Source organism: Orcinus orca, chromosome 1 (assembly GCF_937001465.1).
Source record: "Orcinus orca chromosome 1, mOrcOrc1.1, whole genome shotgun sequence".
Taxonomy (NCBI): Eukaryota; Metazoa; Chordata; class Mammalia; order Artiodactyla; family Delphinidae; genus Orcinus; species Orcinus orca.
Window position 1 is genome coordinate 60,627,834 of NC_064559.1, and position 17,913 is coordinate 60,645,746.

Genomic DNA, 17,913 nt, shown 5'->3' on the forward strand with positions numbered 1-17,913 from the left:
TTGGGAGGTTGGGGGTGAAATGTAGCTGGAAAGGAGAAGGGAGGAAGGGAAGAGAGAGAAAGAGAAATAGAAAATGCTCTCAAGACCTCAAGCAGTTCAAATCAGTGGAAATGGCCCTAGGTTCATCCACACCACCACTGTCTCTGGTCTAAAACCATACACTACCCAATCAGGCCAAACAGTGAAGAAGAAACACCCGACACCATGCGTTCTCTTAGCCTTTAGCCTTCATTTTTTAACGCCAATACGTTTAATCTGAGTTTTATTTCACTAATTGGCTGAGGGACATCTTGGCAGCCATTAACATTTGCATACAGAGTGTTTTCACTTTTTAGCCTTGTAAAAATCCTGGGAGCTATTTAATGCTATTCTCCACATTTTAAAGGTGAACATATTGAGGTTCAGAGAGGTTAAGTGACTTGCCAGCAGTCACAGAGCATGATCTCCAACCAAATCAAGTCCTCTAGCACCACAAACTCCACATGGATAAGCTGTGGCAAAGCACCGTGAGATCTTATTTACTGTTTTTTATAGGTGAACAAGTAGTGTCATCTGGGGCTGGTCACTGTAGGATGAGACTGGTGGGAAGAACATCTGCAGATGGCCAGTTACATTATGTGCCTACTTTGTGTCATGACTGTTAAAATAGTTTTAAATTTAATTTTTGCCTATGATTTAGTTAACTTATTATTTTGTATAACTGAGGATCCCTGCAAGGCAAGGATTGTTTTTTCTCCCATTTCATAGATGAAGCAACTGAGATTCAGAAAGCTTATTGTCCGGAGATACATTGCTAGTAAGTAACAGAGGCAGGCTTTGGACCCAGATTCTTTCCACCACTTGGTTGGGGGAAGGAACTTCTGGAAGAGGATAAAGTATTTTACTCCATTTCCCTATTTCCAATCACTTGTCATTGTTTTATGGCAAGGTGATTAGGTCTATCTCTGAAGAAGGTATCAAGGAAGCAGCCAGTCCTTCTCCTGTCCAGGGGCAACTAACACGAGCTGCGTCACTATCTTTCCCAACAAAGAACCAACTCCCTTTTAAATCACCTCTAAAGCTCTTTGGCGGTGAGCATTTCAGGATACCAATCCACTGTCAACTGCTGCTATTTCACACGTACAAGACTTCTACCGGGTGACAGAGCACCATGAAATTCAATCATTTCTAACCCCATGCTGCCCCGGTATGTTAAGGACGGACACACACACGGACACACACACACACACACACACACACACACACACACACACACACACTGATTTAAGTTGCTGTGTTCTAAAACAACCTCCTCTCTCCTCCTCGGCCATGCCCACGGCAGCCGTTACCTGCGCACCTCTCCCAAACCCTCAGAATGGAACAAAGACCTGTGTCCAGCCTCTTGGAGATTCCAGTTATAAGACCACATGCCAGTTCACCTGTGATGAGGGATTCTCTTTATCTGGACCGGAAAGATTGGACTGTACTCCATCTGGACGCTGGACAGATTCCCCACCAACGTGTGACGGTAGGACCACGGGTCTATCCTCTCTTACAGCTTCTCAAGTAACCGTGTAGAATGAAGGATCATCAGCAATTCATGTAAACCTGTTCCTAAGCTAAAGGAAGCTTTCTCCACAAAGCATAACAATCTAGACCAAAAGCTTTTCTCTCTTTCTCTGAATATTCTTTTTTTTAATATAACTTTATTTGCTGCATTGGGTTTTTATTGCTGCGCACGGGCATTCTTTAGTCATGGCGAATGGGGGTTACTCTTCGTTGCGGTGCGCGGGCTTCTCACTGCGGTGGCTTCTCTTGTTGCAGAGCGTGGGCTCTAGGTGCACGGGCTTCAGTAGTTGTGGCTCGCAGGATCAGTAGTTGTGGCTCGCGGGCTCTAGAGCTCAGGCAGTAGTTGTGGCGCACGGGCTTAGTTGCTCTGCGGTGTGTGGGATCTTCCCGGACCAGGGCTTGAACCCATGTCCCCTACATTGGCACGTGGATTCTTAACCACTGCGCCACCAGGGAAGTCTCTGAATAGTCTTATAATAATAACTTTAAACATTTCATAGTTTTATAACGTGTTTTAGTGTCACTGTGATATTTGATGTTTATTACAATTCTAAAATAATGAGGACAGGCAGTATTGTCTCTATTTTACAGATGAGAAAATAGAGGCTCAGAGATTATGTAACTCGTCGAAATTCACACTATTAGTAAGTGATGAAGTTCAGCTATGTGACTGGGACTTTTACTTCATCATAAAGAATTTTTCTACTACACTCGTACTCATTCATTCCCACATCCACCTTCGCTGAGCACTACTAAGCCCCAGACACTGAGCTTACTCAGGGATGGATGTGATTTCATCCCAACCCCTCAAGGATCTCACAGTCTTAACTACTGGTGTATGTTTCTCCTTGCTCAACTTCTATATGGATTAGGAGCTCCTTGAGGGCAGCAACTGTGCTGCATTCACCTTTGTATTTCCTGCAGCAACTAGACAGAAAAAAAAGTAGGTGTGTGACAAGTATCTGTTGAATCGAAGCTTATCATTTACTGGTTAAATTTATTCAAGCTCAAGCCCTATTGACAAGGAATTAGTAGATCCTCAAAGGCAAGGGTCTTTGATTCCCCCGAAACATCTGACTGACACCTACCTAGTATATAGTATACGCTAAAATAGAAGTTTATGAATTGATTAATTTATAGCTCATGTTTACTTTCAAAAGTTGCCATTGTTCTGTGTACTATACCAGCAGTAATAGCTCATTTTTATTGCTTGTGTAAATAAGTACCAGCTATTTCATATGCATTTTTGCATTCAGTCCACGCAACTATCCTTAACATGGTTGTCACTCTCCCCGTTTTAAAGATGAGGAAATGGAAGATAAATAGCTGGCAGAGATCTAATAGATAGGAAGTAAGGAGCTAGGATTCAAGCCCAGGTCTAGCCTGATTACAGGGCCAGAGCTTTTGCCACAACACTACACTACACTGCCACACAGTGGCAGGTTTCTAAATCCCGGGTCAGTCACTTGTAAATTTACTCTTTTCCACTGCTCTTGTCTAGTTGCCGAAATGAGTGATCAAATGAGAGAATGAGAGGGATCAAATGAGAGAATATGTTGATAGAAATCTATTCGTGAAAAGAGCTAAATACTTATTCCTTCTCGTGGAATGAGCACTAGATTAATATCCAAAGAAGACCTGTATTGCTCTTCCATGGAGTCATGGACCATGTAAATCACATCACACCCTTGATTTTCTCAATTCCAAAAGGAGAGGAGTGGACAAGATCAACTCTGAGGTCTCCGTATGCTAACACATATAAATGGAATCTTAAAAAAAAAATGGTTCTAATGAACCTAGGGACAGGACAGGAATAAAGCCGCAGACATACAGAATGGACTTGTGGACACGGCGGGGAGGGGAGGCTGTGATGAGGTGAGAGAGTGGCATGGACATATATACACTACCAAATGTAAAATAAATAGCTAGTGGGAAGCAGCCGCATAGCACAGGGAGATCAGCTCGGTGCTTTGTGACCACCTAGAGGGGTGGGATAGGGAGGGTGGGAGGGAGACGCAAGAGGGAGAGGGTATAGGGATATATGTACACATACAGCTTATTCACTTTGCTACACAGCAGAAACTAACACAACATTTTAAAGCAATTATACTCCAATAACGATGTAAAAAAACAACAACAACAACTCTGAGGTCTCTTCCCTGGACACGAATTCTGTAGACTAAAGGACATAAAATGCTATCACCCGCTGTTAAAAAGATACACTACAAGCCACCGGAGGAATCTAGACCATTTATGGCTGATATCGTTAGGGCTTCGTCACTTATTTCTCAATCACTCGTTTGTTTATTCCATGGGCATCTATCATAAGCTCTGTTTTTCCACATTCTCTTTTAAAGCTAAAGGATAAAACATCCCTAGGAAATATCTCACTAAAGTTTAAATCATATATGCAATCAACGTGGTTGTTAAATCTGTAATCTCTGAAGCCCCCACTTCCCCTCACTCCTCTCCACCTCCCTTTCTCCACAGGAGGTGGCATTTGCCCACCACCCTTCAGGCCTAGCCCTGCCCAGTGTCTAGAACCAAACTTGACCAGGGGCAGCGGCTTTCGTCAACTATGGGCTTTGGACCTGTCAACCCTGTGTGCCCCTGATCGTTAGCTCTGGCTTTGGTACCTGTGTTTCTACCTCGTTCTCTAAATGTATTCTCTAGATTTAGGCACATAGTTCCTCTTCTTTGCCCATATGCCTGAGTCCATGAATTGTTAACCCTTCGGCACTGAACCTTGATTTTTCACATGGTCTTTTTCAGAGGCCTGGGCTATGTCATAGGGGCTTGAGGGCCACCAAATAAGGAGGGGTGGTGTGGCAGGTGCAATGCTGAGTCTCCTGCTTCACAGCACAATGTGAGGTTCCATTTTTTGAGTAGGTCCACAGATATTTCCCTTTTAGTTAGAACGCCAGTTTCCTGGTCTCTCTAGAACCTGAGCTCTGCCTGTATTTTCCAGTCTCCTCCCAGCCTTTGCCCCCCCACCCCGAAGGACCTGAATTCCTTTCCCTGAACCTAAGCAGTGCTGAATTGCTTATATCCGGTTTCTGTGTCCCCCGTGTCACCACCTGTTGAGCCACTATCCTGACACAGATTACTGTTTTCCCAATCACTTTGTCATTGGCCCTCTGGAGACCATGTTTGGCTGCTGGATCCAACTGCTAATGACCAACCTCACCTTGATGGGGAGGGATGGGTCCTGGTTTCAAATGCCAATCCTAGCTCTGCCCTTCTGCCACATCCTTGCTCATCCAAGTTCTAAAATATAGCAAACTGGTACCCTCTAAGCTCTGGCCTGGCTCGCTCACATCTGTTTTATTTCTCCACTCCCCCAACATTTCTCTGACTCCATGAAGGTTCCTAGCCTTTATTTTTAAAATTTGAGTTTAGAACAGCCAACTCAATTAAATTTATTATTTATAATACATCTTCTTTCCAAAAAATTCTTGACAAAACTGTATCCAACTCAAGTAAAAAGAGATAATACAAAGAAACAGAGAATTAACTAAATATGTCATAAGGTAATAATAGAGTGCTGATGATCCCAATAATTCCTGAAGTCACAGGCAATCATGTACACCTACTTCATGGATTACAGAAAAATATCAACGAAGACCTTGCCAGTAGGCAGCACGGCCTTTAAGTCCACAAATATAGAGCATTAAGTATGGTGATAAAAGCAACCCTTATCCATTTTCTATTCTTCTTGTAATGACTCAGGTTTTGGTAAAGTTTTAGAGGAGGCTCAAGAATATGACTACTTTTTAAAGTTACCCACAGAGGTCATTCCTTAGTAAAAATCTCTTCCTCTACATCCGCACTAGGCCCCTTCACTCCAACAACTTCCTTGACAGCTCCACAACTTTAATTCAGCCCATGTTTGCTGAGTGCCCACCACTTGCCCGTTCTGGGCTAGGCTTCCATGAACCTCACCAAAGCGTCCCCTCAGACAGGAAAACATGCTTCCGTACACAAGTTAGTCCTTAGATTCAACAAGGTTCATGTTTACAGAAGAAGGATGAGAGACTTTCCTAGCTACAAAAGGCTATACATATAACCTTGTCAGAAAAAGACTGAGACCAAAGCAATGTCCTCCAAGTAGATTTAATGTTGTAGTAATTCTCTTTGTAACCTAGGGGTCACTTAAATCCATTTTTTAAAATAGTAACTCCTCTTGTTTCTTTTCACACCATGTAAAAATACTTGTTAGCATGAGTCCAAATTAAATTGTGCTAACTTATTCGTTCATTTGACAAATATTTTCGGGCCCCCTACTTTGCGCCAGGCGCTGTTGCCTGGGATACAGTGTTCAAAAGAGCTGACAAGGTCCCTGCTCTCATGCAATTGACATTATGTATTTTCTTGGGTTTAAATATGAAATTCCTGGAGATATTGAAAAAGTTATTTTAGTGAAAACGTTCATAAATGATTTAATGTCTATGACTTACACCAAGAGATATGTTTAATAAATGTTTGATAAATGGAATTGATCTGAGAGGTATGGATTTATTAATTACTCAAAAATTTGAGAGTTCTAAACTGAAATTCAGTATGTTACTTTGGCTGTTTGAATAGGTTCACACAGTAAGGATCCACAATCCTTCAGTGAATAGCCTGCCACCAAAAAGCACGTGGGCCAATACGTAAAAGCCAATACTTCACTTTTCCATGAGGCATTACATAGGACTTCAAGAGATTTTTTTTTAAAAGCAAAATAGCTAAGCAAAATGAGCCTTATCTGACCAAGGCATTGCTTTCAGATAGTCTTGGATTTAAAGAAAGAATAGTCCCTCAGTTTGTCAATAATCCAATATTTGTTGATAAATAACAGTCTTACGTCAGAGACCTTCGTGGGGAGAAAGACATGATCCTAAGAGAAATAGGTAACTGCAATAACTTATCAAAACAGGTTTTTTGGGAAATAGTAAATTAAAAATTCCACATCCACTTGGCATATGGTGGTTGAGCACCACCTCTTGAGATCCTGCAGTGTGAATTGTGGGAGACACAAAGATTTATGGTTCTTGGGTTTTAGGAGCTTTCTATCCAGAAGAGGGAAGAGATGACATGTGATATGACAGCATATGAGCTCAAAGAAAAAACTGATGCGTTCAGAGGAGAAGACTTCACGATGCAGTGATCAGCAGAGGCTTAAGAGAGGCTGTGTTCATTTGGATCCTAGAGGATGGGTGGGATTTTATTCAGTAAAAATTGAAAGAAATTTAGGGCAGTGCGAGCCAAGAACCAGAGGCAAGAACACATGAGGTCAGTTCAGGGACTTCCCAGGAACTAATCTAGCTTCACCAGGAGGTTTTGAGCTTTCCTGTGCCATGAAACTGTGGTTAAAAAAAAAAAAAAAAAAAAAGCCTGGGGATCCAAATGGAAGAAACAGTAGTTTAGGACCCAAGATGATCATTGCAGGTTTAGACGTGTTGAATTTGTGGAGACAGCAGGATATCTAACCGGAAGTAGCCTCAGGCAGTTGGAAGGACAGAAGTGAAAACTTGGACTGCATTTATGCAGATAGGACAGTGAGAGCTGGGGGGAGGCTCTGAGGTCTCTAAAGCAGCAGGTGTAGAGAGAAGAGGAGGAAATTGTGAATTCTTGAGGATGACTGCCTAAATCCTTGACTTCTTCCTATACTCCTCTCTGCAAGCCCACCGTCCCTCCCCCTGCCCTTTGTACTTCATGACCTGCTGTGCTCATTGTGAAACGCCTGCTACCTAGCAAAACACCTGACACAGTGGGAGCTCAATAAGTAGTTAATATTTGTTGAAAATGAATAAATCTGGTGCAAAACAGGGCTTCCAAATCAATTTGGAGATTGTGACATTCTTGATTTGCTTCTCCAGCCATCAAGTGTCCAGAACTGTCTGCCCCAGAGCGGGGAAGCCTGGATTGTCCTGACTCTCACGGAGAATTCACTGCTGGCTCCACCTGCCGTTTCTCCTGTAACGAGGGCTTTAAGCTGGAGGGGTCCAGCCATGTTGAATGCACAGCTTCTGGAAGATGGACAGCACCCCGACCGACCTGTGACGGTAAAACAGGATACACTTGCCGGGACAGCTCTTCTTCTGGAAATTTCCTCAACAAAAATAACAAACACTTATATACACTCTTAGTATATGACAGGTACACATGATATCATTATTACTGTGAAAGCTCCACTTCTTGTCATGAAGTGGGTTTTCTACTGGGGTCTAGGAAACACAGCCTGGATTTAAAAATGTATAAGGAGTGACAGGACTTTTTCACATTTGTGAATAAAAGATAACACCGATTCTTAAGCACGGATTTTCTTTCGTAATTGTGGCCTCTTTGTCTCAAAGAGCTTTGTTGAGTTGATTGAATGGTTTCCATTGCTTCATCGCCAGGAGAGAGCACTAGGGGTGTAGTCACCGGTCCAGTGTTTCAAATCAAGGAACTGAAGTGGAGAGGGGTCAACTGCCATCTTTCTGCCACGTGGCAAGTTAGTGACAGCCAGTGGCAATATCCACGCCTCACATTTCATGCTGGCCTTTGGCCAGAAGACAATACCACCTCCCAATAAAGCAGCACTGATGGGCTTCCCTGGTAGCGCAGTGGTTGGGAGTCAGCCTGCCGATGCAGGGCACGCGGGTTCGTGCCCCGGTCCAGGAGGATCCAACATGCCGCAGAGCGGCTGGGCCCGTGAGCCATGGCCGCTGAGCCCGCGCAACGGGAGAGGCCACAACAGTGAGAGGCCTGCGTACCGCAAAAAAAAAAGCAGCACTGAGCAAGCAATTGGCCTATACATATTTCTCTTTCTACTGAATTCTTATATTTCTGCACCAATTATTCTGCCTTTGTTTTGTTTTGTTTTTAGTATCAGTAACATTGATGCCACCCCCCCCCTCCAATTTCTTCTTCTGGCCAGGAGAATCATCTCTCCAAGGACAATTTTAGATCATTTTTCTCATCTGGTTTTCCATACCTGATTTTAATAGTTTTCCTTAACTTCCTTAAGGAGCTATTGCTAGAACCTCCCTGATTATGAAAGGAGTGGAAGGCAGTTATTCCATGTCAGTCTTTTTTTTTTTTTTTTTGTGGTACGCGGGCCTCTCACTGTTGTGGCCTCTCCCGTTGTGGAGCACAGGCTCTGGACGTGCAGGCTCAGCGGCCATGGCTCACGGGCCTAGCCGCTCCGCGGCATGTGGGATCTTCCCGGACCAGGGCACGAACCCGTGTCCCCTGCATCGGCAGGTGGACTCTCAACCACTGCCCCACCAGGGAAGCCCCCCATGTCAGTCTTAACTCTGTTGTGCTCCTTCTAATTGGGAGCTCTCTAAATTGAAACCTTTTCTCACAACAGACATAGTATCAGCTCCTACTGTAGAGGTGCAATGCCCATCCCTCGTCACTCCAAAGCAAGGAACAATGTCCTGTCAGCATCGTCTGGGAACCTTTGGTTTGAATACCACTTGCCACTTTGCATGCAAAGCTGGATTCACACTCATGGGAGATAGTGCTCTCCGATGCAGACCTTCTGGACAATGGACAGCAGGAGCTCCAGCATGCAGAGGTAATGTGAAAAGGAACAGGCAGTTCTGATGCTCTCTTCCAGCAAGCTAGTCACTGTACATGCCTGTCGAAATCCCATCCAGCCCCAATGACCCCTTCAAGTGTCAACTCCTCCATGAAATCCACACCAATCCCAATTAGAAGCAATGTGCAAGAAGCATACCAACTTTTCCCCTTCCTTATGTCACGAGGTAGTGCCCTGGTACTCAAAGACCTAAAGGAGGAAACATATGTAAATGTCCAAAACGTGTTAGAACAATACACACACTGGACACGAGACCAGCTATCTGAATTGTGAAATATAAGTTACAATTCTGTTAATGATGTGGCAGTGTAAATATTCCGTATTTTCATAATTGGAAGCTAAATAAAAAGATAAATCATGACTGATACCTCTTGAAGACCTATCGCCCTCTGCACGAAGCACTGTGTCTCTTTCATCACTGTATTCCCTAGGAAGCACAGCACAGTGCTTTGCAAATGTCACTGTTGCTCAATAACATTGGCCTGAGTTAAATTCAGTTTCCTGAGTTGAGTTAAATTTGAGTTATATTTAGTTTTCTATCCACAAATTTAGGAGAATAGCCTGAAATTCCCTGACAAATAGTTTAATGAGTATGGAAGTCTCTACCTCTTTCAATCGTCCAGAGGCCAGCTATGCTGAACACTTGTTATTTTAAGAAATATGTGCTGACATGCCAGCTTATTGTCAATGGTAGTAATAATGACATTTAGGACAACAGTATTCTTGAGAAGCAAAATTTTGTAAATAGTATTTTGGTAGGTAAGATCGACCAATCCACTGGCAGGTATTTATTGAATTGCCACTATGTGCCCATCCTAGTTCTTTGGCTATCATTCTTTGAGTGGCTATCTTAGTACATGTGATGCTGGAAGGGCTAGTGGGAATGTCAAAAGTAGCTCATTTCCTTTCTGATCTTTTGTATTCTACCTCATCTAATGGCAATGCTAGCCAGGTTTCAAATGAATCCATAATCTCTTTTATGTTCATTCTATATGTTTGTTTTTCCTGCCTTCTTTTTTTCTGCAGCTGTCAAATGCTCCAAGCTACACGTGACTGAGCCAATCGTGATGAACTGCTCCAACCCTCGGGGAAATTTCAGCTATGGATCCACCTGCAGCTTCCGTTGCCCAGAGGGCCGTTTACTTAGCGGCTCTGCGAGAACAGTGTGCCAAGAGAATGGCCAGTGGTCAGCTATCGTGCCAGCGTGCCAAGGTTTATTTCTCATCTGGGTTAGGAAGTCGCTTTGATATGGAAAATAATGAAATCAGTGTTTCTCCTCTGAGTATTTCTGGCAGTGGTTGCTTTCCATCACTGGGTTTCCCCCTGCATTTAATAATTGTTTCACAATGAATCAGACAGCATCTCTGTACCTCATGCAGAGCAGTGGGAATCAAATTCAGTGACTCTGTGTAAACAGTCACCACTCCTTTTTCAAAGCTCCAGTTTGTGAAATGAATGCTCTCATTTCTTTATAATCTGTGTGTAGTACCTCTTGAAGTTTCAAAATGCTTTAAACTGAAGGTTATTTAGTGCAGAATCCTAATTTATTATCTCAGAAGATCTTTGTTTAACATATACCTCCAAAAATACAGTATATCTTCCTTAATTAAGCTCCATCTGTTTGTAAGGTTTATGTCATCCCCCTCCCTTTTTTTCATTTCTTTTCTCTAGCAGCTTGTTGTAACTACTTTTCATCCCATAAAAATGTTCAATTGCCCCCCCCCACAATTACCCAAAGTTTACTTTGTTTATCCAAACTTCCATTTATTGCGTCTACCGTTTAATCATCTAATTCCTTTTATTGAGTCCTTACCCTGACTCCTTTGGAAATTACGTTTGATATTTAAGCATTAGGAAGAAAATCAGGCCCTGCGTGCATCCCATTCTGTTGCAGTGGTTTATGACTTCCAGATGTTTTTGTGCCGGGTTGTTAGCACTGCCAGGACCTTTGATGACTTACTTGATCTCACATCTTAGAGTTCTTGGGGACCTCCTGGGGGAATGATGGTCTTCTGCACAATACCCTTCTTATGTCTTGCACGCGTGCATGTGTTTATTTTGCAGCGGGGCCATTGACTATCCAGGAAGCCTTGACTTATTTTGGTGGAGCAGTGGCTTCTACAACAGGTTTAGTGACGGGTGGGCTACTCCTGGCTCTGCTAAGAAAGCGTTGCAGACAAAAAGGTAAATAGGAAAGAATATTCTCCTTATTTTCTTCTTTCATGTGATTTGGGGCAGGACAGTGAAACGACAACTTCAGTAGTTCGTGTCTGAAAACATTTGCATTAAAAGAAAACAAGGGGCTTCCCTGTACAGTGGTTAAGAATCCGCCTGCCAGTGCAGGGGACACAGGTTTGAGTACTGGTCCGGGAAGATCCCCATGCCACGGAGCAACTAAGCCCATGCACCACAACTTCTGAGCATGTGCTCTAGAGCCCGCACGCCACACTACTGAACCCATATGCCACAACTACTGAAGCCTGCATGCCTAGAGCCTGTGCTCCGCAACAAGAGAAGCCAATAATAAGCCAATCCTCTTCTAATAAGCTAATGGGTCTCTTCATCTTTCCTCATGGAAAGTAAGTGGGGGTATCAGAGGGGTCAGGGATGCTCAAATCCAGGAACAGAAAGTGGCTATGTTAAAAGTACCTGCCAGCATTCTCATGGAATTGAGATTTCCACACCTATTTTTTTTAACATCTTTACTGGAGTATAACTGCTTTAGAATGGTGTGTTAGTTTCTGCTTTATAATAAAGTGAATCAGTTATACATATACATATATCCCCATATCTCTTCCCTCTTGTGTCTCCCTCCCTCCCACCCTACCTATTTTTAACTGCTCAGAGGAAGAACCCCTTGTTTCCTATTCTCATGCTCTCTCCCTTCACAAAGCCACCGTCACATTGGGCTGGTTTTCTAATGTTCCCTCATATACTCTTCTGTGAGTGAGTAAATAGGACAATAGACAAACAATAACACTACTTAAAGACCAAAAAGCTACAACCAGTCCCTCCATGCAACATCTGTGCTTGGTTAACCAAATCCGGAAGGCAGAGGTGAGAGCGCCTAAGACCTGAATCCTCATCTCCATTACCATGTAGGAATCACCCTATTCCTGCATTTTCCCCAAGCTCGCTCTTTAGTTTTGAGACATTTCCAGGGAACCCTCTGAACCGGGGAGAGGGACCAGCAGCCACCCATCCTCCAATATCTTTATAATAAATAAATTCATTTGTGGAGATGAGGAATTTTCCCTTGACCTGTCCCAATTTGATTTTAAACTTTCTAGGATTCTATGGTCAAATACTAGGAAAATGCTGCATACTGTGTCCCTCCCCTGCAAATTCAAAGTGCACATTCATATTACACTGAAGGCTCAGTCATGCCCTGTAATAAATATACTTGTTCATCTTCATGTCACTTAATATTTTCTAAATGTATTTAGGCATGAGATGCTTTTCCTTTTATATCTACCCATGGGATGACTGACAGACCTGCTGCCATGTTTAAAGTTTCCACTATCCATTGCTTGGATTAAGACAGGAGGCCCCCAATCACATATGTGATCCGGGGAGAAAAACATCCACTGTTATGTTGGGTTGGATTTGCTTACTCGCTTAGCTTGCCCAAATAATGACTGAGGGAATGTGACAAAGGATGCAAAGATAGAGGCCCTCCAGTGCCAAAGAAATGAGTTTCGAGAACCAATGGTCTCAACAACAACCAAGAGTAGCGAAGAAGATGAAGGAAGGGACCAGAGGTAGGAGGAGAGGTTGTTACTGAAAGGGAAGAGGAGAAAGATGAGCGCACTCTGGAGTTGCATATCGTTGAACGTTCAATTTAGCCTAAAACAGGTCCCACCTCTTAGGGAGGGGATGTTCCCTACACGTCTCTTATAATGAGCCCATCTGGAAATCAGTCTGCTGACTCTCCCCAATAATCCCTATCACTGATGACCTTTCTCCCTCATCTCATTTTTTACTCTGAAACCAATCTTCTGTGTCTTCTTGCTTATTTCAGATGAAGGAAAAAGCCCCTTGAACCCTCAAAGGTAAGATGGAAATGTTTTATGATTAAGTTTTTCTAGTTTGACTTTTTAATTCACTGTAGTATGTCAGAATGATTATACAGATGACCCCTTTTTGAAACAAATCTTTGGCAATGTCCCCTTGACTAGTTCTGAAAATATACAGATAATATGTCCTAGCAATACATAATTTTTTTTTTTTTTTTTTTTTTACGGTACACGGGCCTCTCACTGTTGTGGCCTCTCCCGTTGCGGAGCACAGGCTCTGGACACGCAGGCTCAGCGGCCATGGCTCACGGGCCCAGCCGCTCCGCGGCATGTGGGATCTTCCCGGGCCGGGGCACGAACCCGCATCCCCTGCATCGGCAGGCGGACTCTCAACCACTGCGCCACGAGGGAAGCCCTTCATAGTGTTTTAAAAAAAATCAATAGGTGCCCTAATGATAATATAAAGGAGCAATACAAGGGAAAGTAACTTGGAAATAAAATGCTAGAGCTGAGGCACTACACTAGCAGATGCTATGGGGTCGTCAGATGCTTGTACCTTCATTCAAATAGAATCACTATGAAGGCAACAGCATAAAGGTCAACTGAGAGGAATATTCTGTTAGTGATTCAAGCAATATCAGAACCATTGCCAACACTAACCTGATTTTTTTAAATGATGAACAACTCTGGTAAAGAGTTGGAAAACCTATTATTATCTTCCCTTAATTCACACGGCAATTACATTTTAAAAGATGCGCAAAAAATTTAATATTTATATGTAAAGCAGTTAAGTTGCAGGCTCAGAGATTTTTCACCTCCATGAACGTTGAGTAGCTATTCTAAAGTTATGTGGAGTGTGTAAGACAATTCTTTTGCGCCCCAAGCATATTAGGACATCCAGCACCCATGGTCCCTGCTTAAATGTCAATAGTAAGTCTTGATCATTAGGAAAATCAAAAAATGCCTATAGGGAGCAGTACTACCATTCTTTGAAAACTATTGCCACGTGATCAAGTATCAAGGCTGGAATTTTATAATTCACCAAGAAGAAGCTGCAGCAGGGACATAGCAAGTATTCAGTACCCAAAGCATCAACAATAACATGGGTATAAAGTGCAACGCAAATTACCCAGAGCTGTTAAGTGGGATCTTGAAAATCTCTTTGGTTTTATTCCTCTTTCTGACTAAAAGCAGAGAATTCCAGGGGTGGGATGGTAATCCACGGTCTCTGCAGGAACTATGTGCAGGACTGGGGTCAAGGACAGAGCATAATATGGCAGGTCATCCTTGTGTTTCTCTTCTTTAGCCACCTAGGAACATACGGAGTTTTTACAAATGCTGCATTTGACCCAAGCCCTTAAGGTAAGTTATCTACGAAAGTATTTTTGAAGAAAATAGAACAGTAGGGGAAAAAGGAAGACTATAAAGCTTGACTTTTCTTTATATAATCATGAGTCACATTTTAACCATGTATTAAATGTTCAAACCATGCAGGAAATTGTGTTGGCGGTAGGGGACAGGTATAGCAGTAGAGCGACAATAGAAAGTTAGATCATAAGAAGATTTCCATTTCCTCCAGGATAGAAATGTTCTAATTAGACAGAACCTATGTCAGGATGTATGACATTCACTTACTGGCTGCTAGGTGGTACTGATACTGCAGCTTTGCTGGATCACCAGAAGTCACGAGTGCTAGAAAAAATGTTACAGACTTTATGGAGCCAATTCCCTAGGTGACCTGCTAGGAAAACAGAAGTCATATGATAACGTCTCTCTCCCAAAAAGCTCAGTGAATGATTGAGTTTCCTAAGAGAAGTAGCCTAGATGGCAGAATATCTGGAATCTAGAAAAAGATTATACTAAGCCTTAGGGGTTACATAGGATGAGAGCTTTCTTTTATCTTTTTGGGGAAAATATAATCATTTTAATTTTTTGTCTCATTTTCAGAGACCCGTCCTTCTCTTGGTCACCTCACTCAACCTCCACAGAATCCTAATTTTGAACATCAGCCTTCCCGACAGACTTGACTATAACTGTAGCTTAGTTGCCGCAGTTTTCTGTAAATACTTGTGAATAAAGGGCATGGAATTTCCTTTAGATTAGCTGTGGACCAGAGCAGAAGGACTGTATCACAAGCCCAAACTCTCCACCCACCACCCCTTCCTGCTCCAGTTCCTCTTCCTCCAACACGAGCCTCAGAAGCTGGGACTGAAGGTTTCTGCCGTCGTCTGTGGGCTTTGCCCCCGCTGTCTCTTGAGATACTAATTAACTAGAGCCTGGAGCATCTGACTCACCAGAAGACCAGACTGCAGAAAAATAAGAATGCCTCTTTATTTTTGGATTGGAGGAAATCATCCTCTACTTTGCTGGAAGGCAGGAGGCCTCTCTGACTTGAGGGAATTTCTGTAGGATTTCCTGGGTCTTCACTGCTTGCTGCTTGTGAAGGCTTTTAGACCTCTGCTGCGAGGCTTCAAGAGGAGCCTCTGGATGGCACCAGAGGCTGCAGAAGACTAAGGATCGAGACAGGAAGGTACATGTCACTGTAGACCTTCCCTCCACTGGTCATTCTCCCCCAGAGGACCCAAAGATCAATACTCGAATGTCTAATTAAAAGGATTCCCCCAAATGCCATGTTCTATTATTTGACATTTTGTTGAATAAGATCTGTGTCCGTCACTTTTCATACATGAATGTAATGCACAATCACAGTAGTCCCAATGATAAGCTCAACCCTTCAGTGAGCAAATATGTATCTTACCACCACCATAAACACACAAGAAAATCAGAGAAGCAGAAAAATGTCTTCATCACCTGAGTGTGTTTTACACGTTCTTTAATTCACATGCTTAATAAATAGGTTATTGAAAGTTACACAGTAGTTGTCTGAAACTGATACAAAAATTATAGAGCCAAACAATATAGTTGTCCTCTCTGTGAAATGTGAGGCAATGAACACGTCACACAGACTAAGTAAACATGCAAATAAAAATGCAAATAAAACATGCAAATAAAAATGATGAAAGTCTAACTAAGGTTACAAGATTTTGCAAGAATTTTGGTAGTCATACAGACTGCCAACAAACACGTGAAAGAATGCTCAACATCATTAATCATTAGGGAAATGCAAATCAAAACTACAATGAGATATCATCTCACACCAGTCAGAATGGCCATCATCAAAAAATCTAGAAACAATAAATGCTGGAGAGGGTGTGGAGAAAAGGGAACCCTCTTGCACTGCTGGTGGGAATGTGAATTGGTACAGCCACCATGGAGAACAGTATGGAGGTTCCTTAAAAAACTACAAATAGAACTACCATACGACCCAGCAATCCCACTACTGGGCATATACCCTGAGAAAACCATAATTCAAAAAGAGTCATGTACCAAAATGTTCATTGCAGCTCTATTTACAATAGCCCGGAGATGGAAACAACTTAAGTGTCCATCATCAGATGAATGGATAAAGAAGATGTGGCACATATATACAATGGAATATTACTCGCCATAAAAAGAAACGAAAATGAGCTATGTGTAATGAGGTGGATAGGCCTAGAGTCTGTCATACAGAGTGAAGTAAGTCAGAAAGAGAGAGACAAATACCATATGCTAACACATATATATGGAATTTAAGAAAAAAAATGTCATGAAGAACCTAGGGGTAAAACAGGAATAAAGACACAGACCTACTAGAGAATGGACTTGAGGATATGGGGAGGGGGAAGGGTAAGCTGTGACAAAGCGCGAGAGAGGCATGGACATATATACACTACCAAACGTACGGTAGATAGCTAGTGGAAAGCAGCCGCATAGCACAGGGAGATCAGCTCGGTGCTTTGTGACCGCCTGGAGGGGTGGGATAGGGAGGGGGGGAGGGAGGGAGATGCAAGAGGGAAGAGATATAGGAACATATGTATATATATAACTGATTCATTTTGTTGTAAAGCAGAAACTAACACACCATTGTAAAGCAATTATACTCCAATAAAGATGTTAAAAAAAATTTTGGTAGTAACCTTGGGATTTAGGGACACATTGCTTTTAAAAAGTTTCACTCCTATACTGTACATAGCATCTCTGACTGCTTACTTTATGCCAATCACTAGGCTCTGTGTTATAGGACGATGATTATCACCCTGTCTCCTGAGTCAGAATCTGCCTTTTGTAAAATCGTCCCAGGGAATTCTGATGGTTTATCAGCTTTGCGAACCACTGATACTATAGATACAGAAGGATAAGGCATTCACTGTTCCTGTTCTTGAATAGCTTATAATCTAGTTGGGGACACAATAGACACCAATACAAAGTGATAGAGAGTAGTCAACATCAGTATGTTATTTGAAGCATGTGGTAGGAATTCATAAAATGGAAAAGTCAAGTTGGCCCAGAATCAAGGAGATAGAACTCTGATTGGACTTTAGAGAGTGGACAGTCTGAGTTGATCAAATAATATCGGCCAAGAAGCAAAGACAGAGACCTTATGTTGAGGAGACTGAAGACATCATAGAGATCTCATGTGAGGTGCTACATTACAATTTATTGAATCTGTTGAGACAAATCATAGAAGCTTGGAGGCATGTAGATTCAGGGGACCCGGGATAAGTCATAATGATGCTTCAGACAAGATAATTTTCAGATTCTCTATAAATAGCAAAATCATATCTTAAGGCCACGTGAAATAGCAAGATCCTCCGAGATACATAAAGGGCCCTGGAGGCAGGAAAAATATAATCATAGTAATCAACACGTGCTGTGTGCTTTCCAACTGCTAGGAAT

General features: G+C 42.5%; 2 protein-coding genes across 3 annotated transcripts in view; one reads left to right on the forward strand and one right to left on the reverse strand.

The window, feature by feature from the left end:
• Positions 1-16,008, forward strand: part of SELP (selectin P) — a 42,847-nt gene extending 26,839 nt beyond the window's left edge. For both annotated transcript variants that reach the window (XM_049715637.1, XM_012533029.3), the window contains 8 exons: positions 1,322-1,507; positions 7,410-7,595; positions 8,888-9,097; positions 10,148-10,333; positions 11,186-11,305; positions 13,143-13,173; positions 14,444-14,499; positions 15,085-16,008. In XM_049715637.1, the coding sequence (XP_049571594.1) occupies positions 1,322-1,507; positions 7,410-7,595; positions 8,888-9,097; positions 10,148-10,333; positions 11,186-11,305; positions 13,143-13,173; positions 14,444-14,498 (974 nt within the window). In that variant the 3' untranslated portion in view covers position 14,499; positions 15,085-16,008. The remainder of the gene's footprint in view (positions 1-1,321; positions 1,508-7,409; positions 7,596-8,887; positions 9,098-10,147; positions 10,334-11,185; positions 11,306-13,142; positions 13,174-14,443; positions 14,500-15,084) is intronic.
• Positions 1-17,913, reverse strand: part of FIRRM (FIGNL1 interacting regulator of recombination and mitosis) — a 246,035-nt gene that overhangs the window by 201,066 nt on the left and 27,056 nt on the right. The gene's annotated exons all lie outside the window — the stretch shown is intronic.